At 38.6% G+C, this 16,874-nt stretch overlaps 1 protein-coding gene across 5 annotated transcripts in view; it reads right to left on the bottom strand.

The window, feature by feature from the left end:
• Window positions 1-16,874, bottom strand: part of LOC129771151 (phosphatase Herzog) — a 178,004-nt gene that overhangs the window by 29,415 nt on the left and 131,715 nt on the right. For all 5 annotated transcript variants that reach the window (XM_055774561.1, XM_055774556.1, XM_055774560.1 and 2 more), the window contains 2 exons: window positions 10,880-11,118; window positions 4-185 (listed from right to left, as the gene is read on the bottom strand). In XM_055774561.1, the coding sequence (XP_055630536.1) occupies window positions 4-185; window positions 10,880-11,118 (421 nt within the window). The remainder of the gene's footprint in view (window positions 1-3; window positions 186-10,879; window positions 11,119-16,874) is intronic.

Raw genomic sequence — 16,874 nt, 5'->3', positions numbered from 1 at the left:
TACTGGTCTAACAGGTCTGCCACCGGATCGGCATACTTGGCCAGCGATGCCGTGAATAGCACACACTCGTACAGCTCGCCCATCTTCTTCAGGAATTCGTCCACGTGGGGCCGCTTCAGCACGTACACCTGGTGCACGGTTCCGTCTATCTCAACTGGCACTATGAAATCGGCGTTTGGAATTGGCTGCAGAGATGAACGAAGAGGAGGTAGAAGAAAATGAATTAGTCGGTGCGATTATATATCCATTAGCCGAGAGCTATACAAATGGCATTTGTTGTTATACGTGTATAATCATGGAAGAAGCCTTTCTCGGTTCTAACGGCGAACTCGTAGAACGACAACAACGTCAAGGAAGGTGATAAAGAATAATTGCATCACGCGGTGGTGATGGTGGTATTCTTTTCTGTCGGTCATTTGCTTATGCGACCATGCAAATCAGGCCGCGAAAACATTGAACACGGCACTGGGAAACACAAGACTTAGCTGGAATACGGTATGAAGCCGACTCCGTAATAATACCCAACAAGCCATCAACCAGAATAAACGAATCATGACAGCCGCGGTATATTATATCAGCACCTTTAAAAAGACAGGAAACTAATGTGTAATTTGTGTACTGTGTACTGTACTCGATTGTGCCACACCATTGTGACACAAGTTCCGTTTCCCAAGTGTCATTGGAGTAATTTTCCATCTAAGATCGAGACTTGCAATGGCGAGGAATCGTATCTTGATTAAGTCAACAGCGGTGAACAGCGGATGCAATTACCTCTCTCGTGCAACCACACAATTAAGCTGTAGTTTGCGCACCAACCGCACCACTTTTGCCAGGAAAATCGATCCGATCTACGGACACATCTATTGGTGTGCGGCGAGAGATATTATAATCATTCTTGAAGTACACTTGTACAAAGACATATCTCCCATTGAATCAAATTCATTCGACCATTCTTCTAACGACATAACCTTAGAACAATATGCGGTAAATGCAAATTTTGTTTGTGTTACATAGTTTGACCTATTCCATCCAACCAACGATGTAAGTGTAATTCATTGGACCGCATGCATGGCGCGAGAACCCTGGTCTCCTGGCAGGTGTGGGTGGTGGAATGCAGAATGAAACTTTTATAAACCGTGGCGCCGTGCCACGATTCGATGGCCGTCGATTAACGCTTCCATACGACCACACGGTGGAGAAAAGCGGCGCGGCGAGCGCTGCGAAACAGGTGTAACATTAATCTCGTAATCGCACCGATTTGGCACATGGTGGAGTAAAAGAAAAAAAGGTTAAGGTTAAATTTGCCGTGACTGGAGTGACTTTTTTTTGTGCTGTGCAGTGCTGTTGTGTGTGCTGTTATTGTTCTTTTTCTAGCAGCAGTTTACGATGCAGAGTTATACGGAACAGGAGCGAAGGCAATAGGTGTATCCTCGGCAGGATATACAAAAGTCGTTGCAGCAACACCCGGAATAATATTGCGGATTTCAGTATGACACTTTCTTTCAACTACTAAAAAGCGTTCCCCGTTGCTGTTTTTAAGCTAGAGTTTAAAGTCTCTCTAATTCAATACCTTCCTTCCTGTTTTTAAATCAAACTGAATAATCTGCAGTGATCTGCCTGTTAGGTAAATACGATGGATGTTGGGCGATCTGAATTTTTGTGTTTCTATACATGATGATGAGATTGTGCGATAATGAAAAAATCAGCGCTACACATAATTTATTTTTGGCAAATTATTTTACTCAAACGTTCCATGATGTCTAACTTATAAACCATATTCATGGGAACTGTCTAATATCCTGATGCACAATAACATTGCAATGCATGGACCCCTTGAGGATTGTCTTCTTTTTTTCTCATCGAAGATCGTAAATAAAACGTCATAAAGGGTGTGTCACATCAAATTGCATCACAGAAAAAACGCTGTAGAAATTCGCCCAGTAGACCGATCCTTTTGAAAATTTTAGACAGTAAAATAAAAACTATTAAACAACTTTTGGCATTATCTTTTTATTCATACTTCGAGCCCAAGCCCGTATGCTCGCACCTTCCTCTTTACCCCGTCCATAAGGTTCTGTACAACGTCAGGTTGTAGTTTTTTTTGAACAGAAATCCATTTTCTCTTGAAGTCCGCCTCCGATTTGACAACTTTTGGGTTCCTCCGGAGGGCCTGCTTCATAATCGCCCAATATTTCTCTATCGGGCGAAGCTCCGGCGCGTTGGGCGGGTTCATTTCCTTTGGCACGAAGGTGACCCCGTTGGCTTCGTACCACTCCAACACGTCCTTTGAATAGTGGCACGAAGCGAGATCCGGCCAGAAGATGGTCGGGCCCTCGTGCTGCTTTAATAGTGGTAGTAAGCGCTTCTGTAGGCACTCCTTAAGGTAAACCTGCCCGTTTACCGTACCGGTCATCACGAAGGGGGCGCTCCGCTTTCCGCAAGAGCAGATCGCTTGTCACACCATGTACTTTTTGGCGAACTTGGATAGTTTCTGCTTGCGAATGTCCTCCGGAACGCTGAATTTGTCCTCTGCGGAGAAGAACAACAGGCCCGGCAGCTGACGAAAGTCCGCTTTGACGTGGGTTTCGTCGTCCATTACCAGGCAATGCGGCTTCGTCAGCATTTCGGTGTACAGCTTCCGGGCTCGCGTCTTCCCCACCATGTTTTGCCTTTCGTCGCGGTTAGGAGCCTTCTGAACCTTGTATGTACGCAGGCCCTCCCGCTGCTTGGTCCGCTGGACGAATGAACTTGACAAATTCAGCTTATTGGTGACATCCCGGACCGAACTTCTCGGATCACGTCTAAACTGCTTAACTACGCGCTTGTGATCTTTTTCACTGACGGAGCATCCATTTTTGCCGTTCTTCACCTTCCGGTCGATGGTTAGGTTCTCGAAGTATCGTTTTAGTACTCTGCTGACCGTGGATTGGACGATTCCCAGCATCTTACCGATGTCCCGATGTGACAACTCCGGATTCTCGAAATGAGTGCACAGGATTAATTCACGACGCTCTTTTTCGTTCGACGACATTTTTCCAAATTTACGAGAAATTGACAGTGAAGCATGGCCAACGTGATCTATACACTCTTATCTGATTATCTGATTATAAGCTGAAGATATAATTCCTAAAAATTAAATTTCTACAGCGTTTTTTCCGTGATGCAATTTGATGTGACACACCCTTTAATGAAAAACCTCGATCCGAATAATTTCAGGAGAAGTCGGAGTCGGAGTCGGGAAATTATTTCGTCCGACTCCACAGCCCTGGGTTAACCCTCCTGTACTTGCTCGCGCAATGATAAATCGTATAAATCAATACTCGTAAAAGAATATAATTGATACTCCAACACAAATAACGAAATTCTACTTTTAATTAACTAATTGATTAAATGATTGTTATTAACTAAGAATAAGTAACATAATATAATTCAAGAAAGTATAGAGGATATGAAATAACATAAAAACGTATTAACCGATTGGGGTTTCATCGTTGTAACAATCAAAATATACCATAACTGCATACTCGAGACAAACATATTTTTCACATTTACATTTACTATATGTATAACGACCTTCTGGATAGTTACTGAATGATTAAGGTTCTGGAATATCAAGTTTGCATATTTCTAATATTCATGTTTTCTAGTCGATATTGCTCAGCTCATATATTAAAAAAGAATTTATCCCTGGAACATTCAAGATACAGTAAAAAATAACTATCAGCCACCGATTAGTTCATCTAGCGCAATAATAATTTAAAATTCTTTCACAAATGCAATTCATTCAGAAGTGTGTATATTAAGGTGGCAATGGATGTATGGAAAAAAAATTGTCAAATTTAAAGAACCGACCATGTACATTTTGTTTATTGGCCCAAAAAAATTACATGTGCAAAATTTCAGCTCAATCGGACATGATTTAGGGGTGCTTCAAAGCATTAAAAATTTTGATTTTTTGTTCACTCAGGCTAAGTCCCAAAAAGTCGATTTTCGCCCTAATTTTTTTTCGAAATAACACCAGATCTCGAAGTTTTATGCATTTTGAAGTCATTTGGCATCGAAAGAAAAAAAATCGATTTTCTAAATTTTTTCCCCCCTTGGAAGATTTTCGAGGATCAAAAAATCAAAACTTTGAGAGCTTTGAGGAACCCCTAAATCATGTCCGATTGAGCTAAAATTTTGCACAGATCATTTTTTTTTTTGGGCCAATAAACAAAATGTACATGGTCGTTTTTTGAAATTTGACATGACCATTTTCGCTGCCGCTGTATTACCATTGTATACGGAAGTCAAACATTTGTATTTTGTTTTTGCACGTATGAATTCAACGCCATTCTTAATATTTCTTCGTTCAATTCGGTGACAAGAAGGACTAAAATAAAATAATAATAGTCCTGTAATAATGTTATGCAATATACTCAATAAATATTCAACACCACTTATTGATTTATTGATTTTTAAATTGATTTATCCGTTTCATTAAACGATAATTTGAAAAGTCACTTGACCTAAGAAGCGTCTGTCTCACAGACCGATAATAGTAAAAAGTGACGCACGTTCTCTTCGTACGAATGAGAAAGCTACCGAGAATCGCAAAGTCATAGTGTTGATATTTTCTGAGAAATCTACGATTTATTGATTTTTTGGTCCGTGAGACCGGTGAGCATATATAAAATTGCGCGATGAGTGGTACGTCCACCCATCGTAATTTTCCGATTATCCACCAGACACTGGTAATCAGCGTTGCCAATGTTCCAGTTTAAACTGGATTCTTCCAGTTTTTTTCTCGATCCAGTCATCCAGTTGAACCCTAAAATCTTCCAGTTTTCTGGAATATCGTCCAGTTTTATCCAGTTTTTCATATGTGTGCCCCAGTTTTATCCATTTTATGTAAAATAAATTTACAATGACAAATATTATCTGTCCCTCCCTCTTCCTATTCCTTATGTAATTTTATTTCCTGACATTTATCATTCGACCTTGTATCGATCTCTGGCGAGGTTATAATTTGGTTCCTTCCTTTTTGTTCAATCCGTCGGTGTTTTGTCGAAAATTCCAAAACGAAGAGCTTTCCCGAATGGTGGAAACTTATCAAACTACTTTAAAAACAGGGTACCACTCAGTTGTTAATTTTAATTAACAGCCTAGATTTAGCATCAGATGTTATAGATCCTCCAAAATATTCTGAAGTTCAGAAGGTCATAGAGTGAATAGTTTCCATTGACTATAATTGATATGAATATAAAACCCAAGTGACCTTGCTTCCGTTTACAACAAAAGGATATTAGTTTCTCTTAGTCACTCAAAGGAATTTTAGTTCTAAATATAATTGATTTAATCAATGCAAACAAACTCCCCTAAATAGCTAATGCATATTTTGCATAAAATGCATGTGAACCCAAATAAAACCATCCCTCAAATATTATTTCACAGTAATTACAGTTACAATTTTATGAACTACATACAAAACCTACATCAATTTAGATAAATCATAACCGGCCTTCTTAAAATAAAAAGGTTTTACAGGATCCAGTTTTCTTCCAGTTTTTTTAAGAGCAATCTTCCAGTTTTTTCAAAAATATTATTGGCAACCCTGCTGGTAATCAATCAATTGATACGAGCGCATCCAAAAGACGGGTGGGTAATGTCAAGGACATAATCGGAGAAACTACAACACTACTACAACAAGAACTGCATGAATTTTAATATATTGTTTTATTTTCATTCGTTCAAATTTTTCAAAAGATAATGTGTCTTGTGGGTGAATACTCGTAAAATGAATAGGATGAATAGGAGGATAAACTCTTCGTAAAAATTTTGATGTTTTCGAAAAGAACTTTTTACGTTGTTATTTGCGTTGGTGTTGCCAGATCCTAACTTTGGACCTAATTACTAAAACAAAATCTAATTTATTTGCAAATGTTATATTTTTTCAAAAAAGAATCGGTCCAATAGTTCAAAAGTTATGATTTTTTAGAAAAAGTAATTTTTTTGGAAAAACAGAAATTTTTTTTTTTCGGGCCACCCTAAAATGGAAATGGGCATTATTATGAAACATAAAATATGGATGTACTATTTTGCGTTAACGAACAAAACTTGAAATTTTTACAAAAATCTGAGAACTACTACCGTTCTGAATCATATTTCGGACGCTTAAGGCATATGATGCAGAAAACAGATCTAAACTTTATGCACAGGTATTATTTGGTTGATATTTTGAATAAATTAGTTCAATATGCTTTTAAGCTTTCTACTTTGGTACCTATTTGATTGAAAACATAAAAAAAATCATCGAATAAAATGCTTTTCAAATGAAGCTAATAAGAATCAAACTTTGGACACTAAATCAAATTTCGGACAAATTGAATTCAAATTTCGGATACTTTATTTTGTAATTTTTTGAACGAAAATTACATTACAATTGATTATATTTTACAGTCAAATGCGAAACACTTACCAAGCAATCACAGTAAACTGTTAACGATGATGAAAACTTATGAAACACGGTAGAAATATAAATATTTATGAACGGGTAAATTCTACGTACTCACGCTAAGGAAACGTCAAACACAAACGATAATGAGTAGTGTTGTAAGATTTCTGCCGATTATGTTATAATTCAATTGTAGTTCTCATGTGAAATGGTAGTGAAACCAAGGGATTACTCTAAAGAAGGAATTGTGGTATTAATTTGATAGTTATATCATCAGTGCATTAAGCATTTCAAGATATTAGAACAAAGTGACCGAAAAATGATTCAGAAAGGTATATTGGTTTGGCATGGAATGGTTATATTTCTATACAGAGCATATGTAATGTAAACAAACTAAATGCTGGCACTGAGCGGCAAACCATTCACAAAGCAACCAAAATTTCAAATTAACTCTCAGCATCTCAGCATGGCCACGTACTGTTGCTTGCTCGCTGTCTAGAGCGAAACTGAAACACTAAACTTATTGAATATCGATATAATTTTTCAGTATCCTAATAAAATATCATCTCCAACGGTCCCAACAGTGTTGTCACATTTTTATCTGTACCAGAAGGGTGAAAAATCTTTCACATCTGTACTTTTTCTTCAAAAAAATTGTACCATAGAAAATATTCATTGTAGAGAAAAATCATGTGGCATGAAAAAATACTCATTTATTTACTACAAAATATTATATTCACTTACTTCATGTCTACATTTACTTACTACAAATAGTTACGTATTAATGCCAACGGGGCGCAATTTTTATTATGAACTTATTTTTTCGTAATGAAATTTATTCTCAGGTGAATGTAATGAGTGATTTCAAGTAGTAATACTGACCAAAAAAAAAACGAGAGAAATTTCACACGCGGAAAAATCTGTGCCAATCTGTATTTTTTATGACAATCTATAATCTGTACCGTACAGAATCTGTACCGAAAATAACCAAAAAACCTGTACCTTTCCAGATAAATCTGTACGTGTGGCAACACTGGGTCCCAAAAATATCATTCCAGGAGAAATACTTCACAAATTATATTATACATCACATTATGCAGAACGGCAACAAAAAACATAAACCGAATCGGTTGTATGGAGGCGGCGGAGGCGATATTCACTGAAGTGAAATTAAATTTTCATCTTCAGTTTTCAGCCGAAGAACACTGTTCACCAGACGGCATGAAAATCGATGCGGTGCCTCAACCGAACAACATTACATCATTGTGTGTGTTAAATCGATAACGATGAAACTTTCCTTTGGGCGCAAGTCCACAACGGAATCTCTATTGGAAACTGTGGGAAAACTGAGAAGCTAACCAAGATAACTCATCTAAAACCAATCGATCACTAAATATATTCAATTATTAATCACGGGTGCGCCATCTCAATTCCAATCGCAACAACGGAGAGTTATTTTTTGAGAAATCTGAGAATGTAACCGATAACTCCTCTAAAGTCAATCGGACTGACGATTTATTTCGTTATTCTTCGCGCATACTGTTTAAAAATTCAAATCGCAACGGTTGAGACTAATTTTTGAAAACCTGAGAAGGTAACCGAAAGAATTCTTTTAAAAACAATCGACAGGGCGATATATTAAATTATTCATCACGGGTGAGCTTTTTATAACTTTATAGGACTTTGAGAAACCTGAAAAGGTAACTGAATGAATTCCGCTAAAACCAATCGGACCGGCGATAAATTCCATTAATCATCGTTATCGAATTCCAATCCAGACGGCAGGAAGAAATTGAAGAAATGGGAATTTATAAGTTAAACAATAAAAGAATCAATAATTGAACAAATTAAAAATATAAACAAAAAAACCAGGAAATAATTGCAATAATGTGAGTATGAGAAAAGAAATCACGACTAACACCTCAATAGGTACCATCCGTCTCGATCGACACTCTTCATCAACATTCTCTATCGTTAACAACTCAGCTCTAAAAGCATTTACTGATGTGTTCGACGATCTGGATTCAATAAGACAACCTTATTCATCGAACTATCTGATTAAAATAACGCAAAATCAGTCTACAACGCAGTTGTTGTCTAAAGAGAATCGATCGAAACAGACAGGTCCCACTGAAAGCGTGAAATCTTATCTGATATCACTACGCGCTCTACCCAATATATCACTAGTAACATTACTCTGTACAGTTCATGTTTAAAAAAAATTGAATTCAGAAATGTTAACAGATAACAAAAATCAAGTCCCTAGTTTTCGGTATGGCCCCCCTTTGGCGTCCCGCACTTCCTGCAAGCGACGAGGCGAGATTTCTAGTCACTGTAGACGGATGTGCCTCCCAAATCTCTGTGATCGTCGTTTTGAGTTCCGCTTTGTTCCCTGGATTTTTATTTTTCTGATGGCTTTTCTGATTTTTCCATAGATGCTCAGTCCGGTGATTGTGAAGGTGTTTTGAGTTGATTGGGACATTATAGAGCAGATATCCCCGCACGATGAGGTCAATTTGGTTCGGGTCATTATTGTGTTGAAAGTAGTAATCACGAGGAAGACCCGATTTCTGAACGGGAGACTGCAGGTTACGTTTCAGGAAGATCAATTAAGCCATCTTGTCCATCATCGAATTGATAAACTGCATGGTTCCAGTTCCAGAAGCCACCAATGTACCATACATCAACTAACTACCGCCGCCGTGTTTTACTGTGGGAACCAAATGCTGAACTTGGAGGACCGATCCGTCTTCTACCCGGGAGATTTTCCATGGTTCCTTCGTATTTCTACTAGTTTATAATTTTCTTTAATGTAGAGGGGGTTATTCCGATAGCAGCTTCTATTTCCAGCAATGTCTTTCCTCGACAAGTCCTACCTATTATCATTATAGTGTAACAATATCAATTTCTTTCCTCTTACTTGCCATTTTTATAAAAACTTTTTCAAACATCAATAAAAAACGAAAATCAACATTGCCCAAGCAGTGGTTTGGTGTTGACGTCATACACCGCTAAAAAAATACGCTAATTCGCAAAGATCTTACTTAAAGGTTAATTTGTTTGGAGAAATTTAAGGTGTTAAATCAATTTTTCAATGCTAAGAATAGATTGGTTTCAATTCTTTTAAATAAATAACTGATTCGCGGTAAAAGGGAAATTCTAAATGTAACGAAATTTTGAAAGATTCCGAAGGCTTATAACTGGACAATTTCCTGATAGATCGCAGAGATGTTTGCATCATTCATTTGGGAATATTTCTACGCATTTATCAAAATGTAAATCACATACAGAAGTTTTGTCCAATGTGAAATCTGAGAGCGTCGAAGGATCGATAGTGTGTTGTGAACGAAAGATCTCACTCCACAGTTTATTTTTGACCTTCATTAAATTCACAAATCCATGGTGGAGGCTTGATGGAAGGTTGAAGAACCCCTATCAGTTCTTCTCAGAATCTCAGAATTTAGGAGTGTTTTTGGGTAATTCGATTGATAATTCAATTTTCGTGATCTCGTGCATTCGAGAAAATTCGAGAATAGCGCATTTCAAGACGAATGTGAAGAGAGTGTTTTCCAGCGGTGAATACCCTCTTCACATCCGGCTTGAAGCGCAGTGGAAAACTCAAGGTGAAAAGTAGATGGGGTTATGCCTAGAGGCATGGACGGAAGCTTGACATAGAACCTAGATTATTGAGACCAATTGCTTTTGAATTGAATTGTAATTGGTCATTTAAGCAACTTTCCTTCTTTGAAATCTCCGAAAAAGAATTAGACTACCTTTTGAAAAGGATCAAGTTTTCTTTCTTTTTTGTTACAAAAATTTATAACTCAAAAACTATAATGTCTACGACATTCTGATCAATGAATGAGATGTATTAAATTTTCATTAAAAATTACATTTTTTTAAAGAAGAATTTCATTGATAGAAAAAAATATTTAAAAATTGAAAATCATTTTTCTCGAATTTCAAAAATCCTAAATCATAGTCTTTCCGAAGTTTAAATTTTAGAATCTCCACTAGAGACGCAACTTTCAAAAGGAACAAAACTTAAAACAAACACTAAACACATCCAAACAAACCGTATAATCTGCGATAAGATCGACAACCTTAATTCCAAGGTGAGATGCACACCGTTGTTTATGTGCATAACACAAAGCCTTGGCAGCAAGCCGTCAACTGACATTGAACGAAAGTTGTTCGACTCACGCCATGCACAATCCGCACCACCATATAGCGAAAAACAGCAACAGCAGCAGCAGTATATCGTTTCTCACGCCGTTACGTTTGCTGCAGTAAACTTGGACTTGAAAGGATTCCTTCGCGCGCGCAATGTGCATAAATAAACAAATCGACCGAAATTGGCGGCCGATGGCGCTTTGTCCTGCATGAGTGAAACGAATAATACAGACAGAAATAAGCCCTCGCCCCTCGTCACACACACACACTCACCTTAAAACTGCTATGCACTAGTGTTTCGTCTAAGTCTATCACCATGCACTTTTTGTGCATATCCGAGTGTCGGATCTGTGGCAGCAAGTACCGGGGCTGACCCTGGATCGCCGGGGGCGTGATCGACCCGTCAATGGGGGTCCCATTCTGGTTGGTTTTCGTCCGGGCGTTCCGCCAGCAGCAGAAGATCGTCTCGAAGAAGCCCCGTTTGGGTGGTTTTAGCCTATCTACATTGTTCACTGGAAATGAAGATAGAAATGGGAGAGAGAAAGAATAAGGATGGGCTTCGATTAGTATTCAGTTCAAATACGGTGAAACGTGGCATTGTAAAATGACGTCAACTTAGAAACCGAGGCGTGAGCCACATTGGATACAGGTTACTGGTATCTTTGCACGTAATCAGTCTGAGTGGAAGAAGAACAGAATTGTTCAGAATCGCATCTTACAATGTAACTTCATCGTCAACTTATTATCATTAATCACAATATTATATTAGATCAATTAATCAGCTGTTCACAATATACAGTTGGATTCATTCAACGTGGTGGGTGTGCCTCACCCACCGGAACCTGACTTTTTTGCTGATTAGATAGCTTATCTCTCCCGGTAAACACAGCATCATACTGTGTGCGATACTAAAATCCGGTGTGTCCATGCGCACCACCCCGGTGGAAGTTGTGAGCAGCAATTGATGCGAGATTTTTCCCGGGATTGTTGCGATTTACCCATAGCCGTGGTCTCGATGGGTGGCCGCCGTCCGTTTTGTTTAGATATTCCGATACTCTTACTGCACTGTGCCTGGAATATTAACACCCAAATTGTGATGAGCATCGGGAAAAAAAATCTGGACGTACGGCACTTTTTGTGTTGGTTTATGTTGGCATTTTCCGGCGTAATTGCGATGATGGTCGCCACCAGATAGAGACGAGATGCGGGCTGCGATTACAGAGCGTTATTGGTACTGAACTTCGGCAGATAAAATTATTTCATACTGCCGTCGCCGAATGCTAAATATATTGTCAAAAACAAATATACTCCCCTCTCCAATATGTTCAGCGCTGTTTCCGGGGCACCGTGTTATCCCTTTAAAGATATTCTCAGGCAGTCAACAGAAATAATAAAATGACGATCTACAAAGCATTCATTGCTCCGCATTTTAATTATTGTGAATCCGTTTTGTTCCTTGCAAGCAAGAGACAAATACAACGAATGCGAATGCTACAAAACAAGGTCATGCGCTTGATATTAAAATGTGATCGGCGAACTCCACGGAGATTTATATTAGAACTAGCTGACCCAGCAAACTTCGTCCCTCCCAAAATTTATTTTTCGTTATCACATTCACGTTTTCTTACTAAGCGCACGTTCATGGGTACAATCGCAGAACTGTTCATTGATTGATCTTCTAATCTACCCTTTAAAATTATCTTTTACTATAAAATTCTTAGTACTTCTACCAAAACCCGTCGTTATAATATTATGATTAGGGGATTATTTTCAGACACAAAACATGTTTCGTTACATGGAATAAATGTTTGATACAGAAAATATGATAGAATAAAGACAGCCCCAAATCGGACAATTCCTTCCTCGAGTTGTGATCTTATCAACACATTCGGCGATCCAATTTTATTTATATAGATAGAAGAAGCTATAAGAATGAGTTTTATCACATTAAAATCAATTTCCACTTTCGAACAAAGATCAATTTCGTTAGCGCAAACATCAAATGGACTAACAACAACTAACATTCCAGACGACGGAGGGGTGTCATACCATCATAGAAACATTTCTCGTACCCAAAAACCTTCACATCCCAAATTTTATTACGTTTGCGTGATTGATTCTCGAATAATGCAGGGGGGGGCTTAGGGAGGAATGTCAAACCACCATAGAAACGGGTATTGACCCTATAACCTCCATATACCGAAATTGGTTCCATTTGCTTGATTAATTTTTGAGTTATGCAGAAACTTATACTTCATCTGTATGGTAGCCCCCCCCACCTTCTTAGAGGGGAGGAGTGTTGATACACGATAGAAACTTCCACATTCCAAATTTGGCTCGATTTGCTTGATTAGTTCTTGAGTTATGCAGAAATTTATGCCCCCCACCCTTTAAAGATGGGGAAGAAGTGTCTAACGATCATAGAAATATTTATTGCATCCTAAAACCTCTACATGCCAAATTTGGTTTCGTTTGCTTGATTAGTTCACGAGTTGTGGAGAAATTTGTGTTTCATTTGTGTGGCAGACTCCACCCCCCTCCCCACCCCTTAGAGAAGGCGGAGTGTCTAAACACCATAGAAACATTTATTGCCCTTGAACCTTCACATGCCAAATTTAGTTTCGTTTGCTTGATTAGTTCTCGGGTTATGCAGAAATGTGTATTTCAATTGTATGGCAGTCCTTCTTTAGAGAGGGGGAGGAGTGTCTACCCATCATAGAAAAGTTTCTTACCCCCTAAAACCTTCACATGCCAAGTTTGGCTCCATTTGCTCGATTAGTCCTCGAGTTATGCAGAAATTTGTGTTTCATTTGTATGGCAGCCCCCCCTTAGAGAAGGGAGAGGAGTGTCTAACCACCATAGAAATATTTATTGCATCCCAAAGCTTCCACCTGCCAAATTTGGTCTCATTTGATTGATTAATTTCGATCGAATAATGCAAAAATTTGTGTTTCATTTGTATGGCAGACCCCCCCCCCTCGCCGCAGAAAGTTAGGGGCAATTTTTTTTTTAGATAACTGTAAATCTCGATGTGACATGCAATTTTAAGACATTTGGCATAAAAAAATTTTTTTTGAAAACCCCGATTTCCGGTGATTTTTCGGTTTTCAAAAAACTCAAATTTTAAGGTCTGCAACACTAATAAATGATGTTCGAATGAGCTAATATTTTGCATAGAGTATATTATCGTGCAAATCAACATTTCGCAATAAGTTCCGAATTAAAAATCGAGATAATGTTTTTTATTGGCACTTAAAACCATACGTTTCGTCTCGTACTCCGAAAAATAAACGAAACGAAACGAAAAGTCCCAGAGTGTCGATTTTTGAATTTTTTTTCGAGATGACACTAGATCTCGACGTTTTATGCAATTTTAAGACATTTGGCATCAAACTTTTTTTTTCGAAAACCCCGATTTCCTTTACTTGCCCCTGTGGTGATTTTCCGATTTCCAAAAAACTCAAACTTTGACCGCTTTGCGCCACTCTCCCTTAAGTCCGATTGAGCTGATATTTGGCATAGGGTGTTTTTCCGCGGTGGTAAACATTTTGTATAGGGTAACTAATTGAAATTCAAAGGTCGATTTTTTTCCATACATTTATTGGCACCCTAGTGTTTACGCAGCCTAACATTTGAACAGTTAGTAGCCCGTAGTGCTCAGAAGTTTGGCCACCACTGCCTTATATCTTCCGGTTAGACGTAGTCCTACGATAAAAATAAGAATTTTTCTGAGCTTAATTTCTTACTCCATTGTATCTAAAATCTACTACAGAATTCGACGAAGTGACAAATGAAACTTATATTGACGATCATCAGTGTGAAAGAACATCAAATGATGTCTAGTTTCATATGTTTTATTACAGCCACTTTGGCCTAACGGATGTCAAGTTGGTTATCCACATAATCATGAATTACTATTTTCATCACATTTTTCCTCCATTTTTCCCGCTCTATTATGGAGAAAGATTATCCATGTCTGTTTCACTGCGTCCTCGGAAGCATTCCGTTCCATTAAACATCGATTCCGAGCGCGGACAGAGCAAATCAGAGTGTGAAATGAAATCACCGCCTAGCAGTAGTGGATGGTACTGCATACAGTGACCGGACATGGGGAAACCTGGAAATCCACCCTCTGGTTCTGGGAGCTGTAACCTGATTATCACTGGTAATTTGTGTTTCAGCTGACCAGCAGTAGGTAGTACATGTTGACACGTGGCATAAATCCAGCTCCGTTCGGAAGACTGGGTGTGATTCAATTGCCGATGGTGTAGTCGTTGGTACTGTTACAATTCGATTAACCCAGCCTCGATAGATGTGTGTTCATCAACCTCCACAGTACCTCCACCGACGCTGCTTGACCTTGGTCGACTTCCCGGCCACAAACATCCGGCCAAAGTGGTGTTCGGGGCGACATGCACATTTAACTACCACCCTCTTTGGATCGCTCCGCTAGCGGGGATGGTTCACTCTCCCAGCATACTTTTACAATCAAAACTAATGAGATCATTAGAAAACAGAAACAATGACACCATCGATGCGTCCCTCCTATCTAGCCTCTATTACACACCAGCGGATGTCGAACGAGACACAATAGCAGGTCGCAATTCATGAATAGTAGTCACCAATTTATATTTGTCACGTTGGTCCTCTTTTTGGCATGGGTTGTCTCTGAAGTTGGGAATGTGAGACAGAGTAGGAGCTGTAACCACAATGTAGCGTTGAAATATGGAGCTATTTAAAGTAAGTCACGTTCATACTATTTGTAATTTAAATCAATTTCGGATCTGTTATTAATCGTCACTGATAAGTGGTTTCAATGAATGGGCGGATACCGTACTCGAGCGGCGAGAGAGAGCGATGATTTGTTAGGCAGTGTCGTTTCAGTGGTTGACGTAGTTTGTGAGATTTGCGAGCGGCTTGGAAATTGTTGTACTGGTATAAAAAACGCAGTAACAACTTTCGCTTAGTAATAATAACTATATTTGTATTATAGAATACTATATTTGGGTTTGTGCGTTGAACATGTAGAAAGTGCTATTGGAATGCTGGTTTAGGACTTGAATGGATTACTCCCGTAAAGCAGGGCCCAACATTTTCGAAAACGAAACACGAACACTCGGCCTGATTCTGCGCGGCGTGTGAGGTGAGATGACAATTGTCACGTATGTCACGCGATTCCACCAGGCGTGTGCCGTGAGAAATCTCACTTGAATGAACTCTTACCGTATTCCCGCTCTCAAATCTACGATGTGACGATTGTCACATGAACTGGGATTTCTAGGTTACAATCGTCGATATGTGTCTTGAGGTGTTGACGGCGCATAAAAACAAATAAAAAATGAAAGAAAAAAAGTGTCATTTTTGGTCGTGAAAAATCCTATTGAATGTATCATTAAATTCAATTTATCATCAATGTTCACACAGCGTGTGACGAGTTGCAAGAATTTCTTGTGAAGGTGGTAGTGAATCTGTTATTCCTCGATCGGACGATTAAGCACTCCGAAAATATTTCCACTACATGAAATTAATTTAGTTATTCTACAATATATCAATTACATGGATCATGTGTTTCATCTATCTAGCCGCGAGTAATAATAACCGAACTATATATCCATCCCGGAAGCCGCGGTAAACGCCGGAGCCAGATCCAGAGCAACAGTTGAATACTGAGAGCGCAGTTGAGCAAACTAAATCTTTTTTCACTCTGCTTGTTGAGCAAACTAAATCCCAATCTAATTGCTGCAAATTTGGTAGAAATGCTTATGATAAGAATAGGCCAAATAAAATCAAATATATAGATACGGCACTGACTGGAGCAAAAAAAAATCTGACCTCTCTGAGCAAAATAAATAAAATTCTGGGATGTCAGATGTTTTGACGTAGAACTACGTCTTTCATTTCTGTACCGGGGTGTAAGTTCAAAGTTTCGAAAACGGGAGAGTGACGCTGGAGTGCAAGGTTTTGTACTTTAATACCTCTTTACCGGCTGAATGGAGCGGTATTATAATCACTTCATCCGAAAGATAAAATGTCAACGAGTTATATGATTGTCACTTATTAGTCCAAAAAATCGTTTCAATAGCTTAAAAATTGTTTTGAAAGCAAGCTATTGAAATCATCATTGCTCATTGATGTTGATTGGTGATCGCAATGTGTTCCCGAACACGGACGCAAAATCTAGGCAACTGGAGAAACCGTCATAGCGAATACATGCAAGCTGTGACTTCTTTTGCTCGCTTGCATTAGTGTTTGGGAAACCATAGCGGAC

The sequence above is a fragment of the Toxorhynchites rutilus genome, chromosome 2 (assembly GCF_029784135.1).
Source record: "Toxorhynchites rutilus septentrionalis strain SRP chromosome 2, ASM2978413v1, whole genome shotgun sequence".
In the NCBI taxonomy this organism is placed as follows: domain Eukaryota; kingdom Metazoa; phylum Arthropoda; class Insecta; order Diptera; family Culicidae; genus Toxorhynchites; species Toxorhynchites rutilus.
The sequence above is the reverse complement of the archived record's forward strand: the minus strand, read 5'-3'. Positions and strand labels throughout refer to the sequence as shown.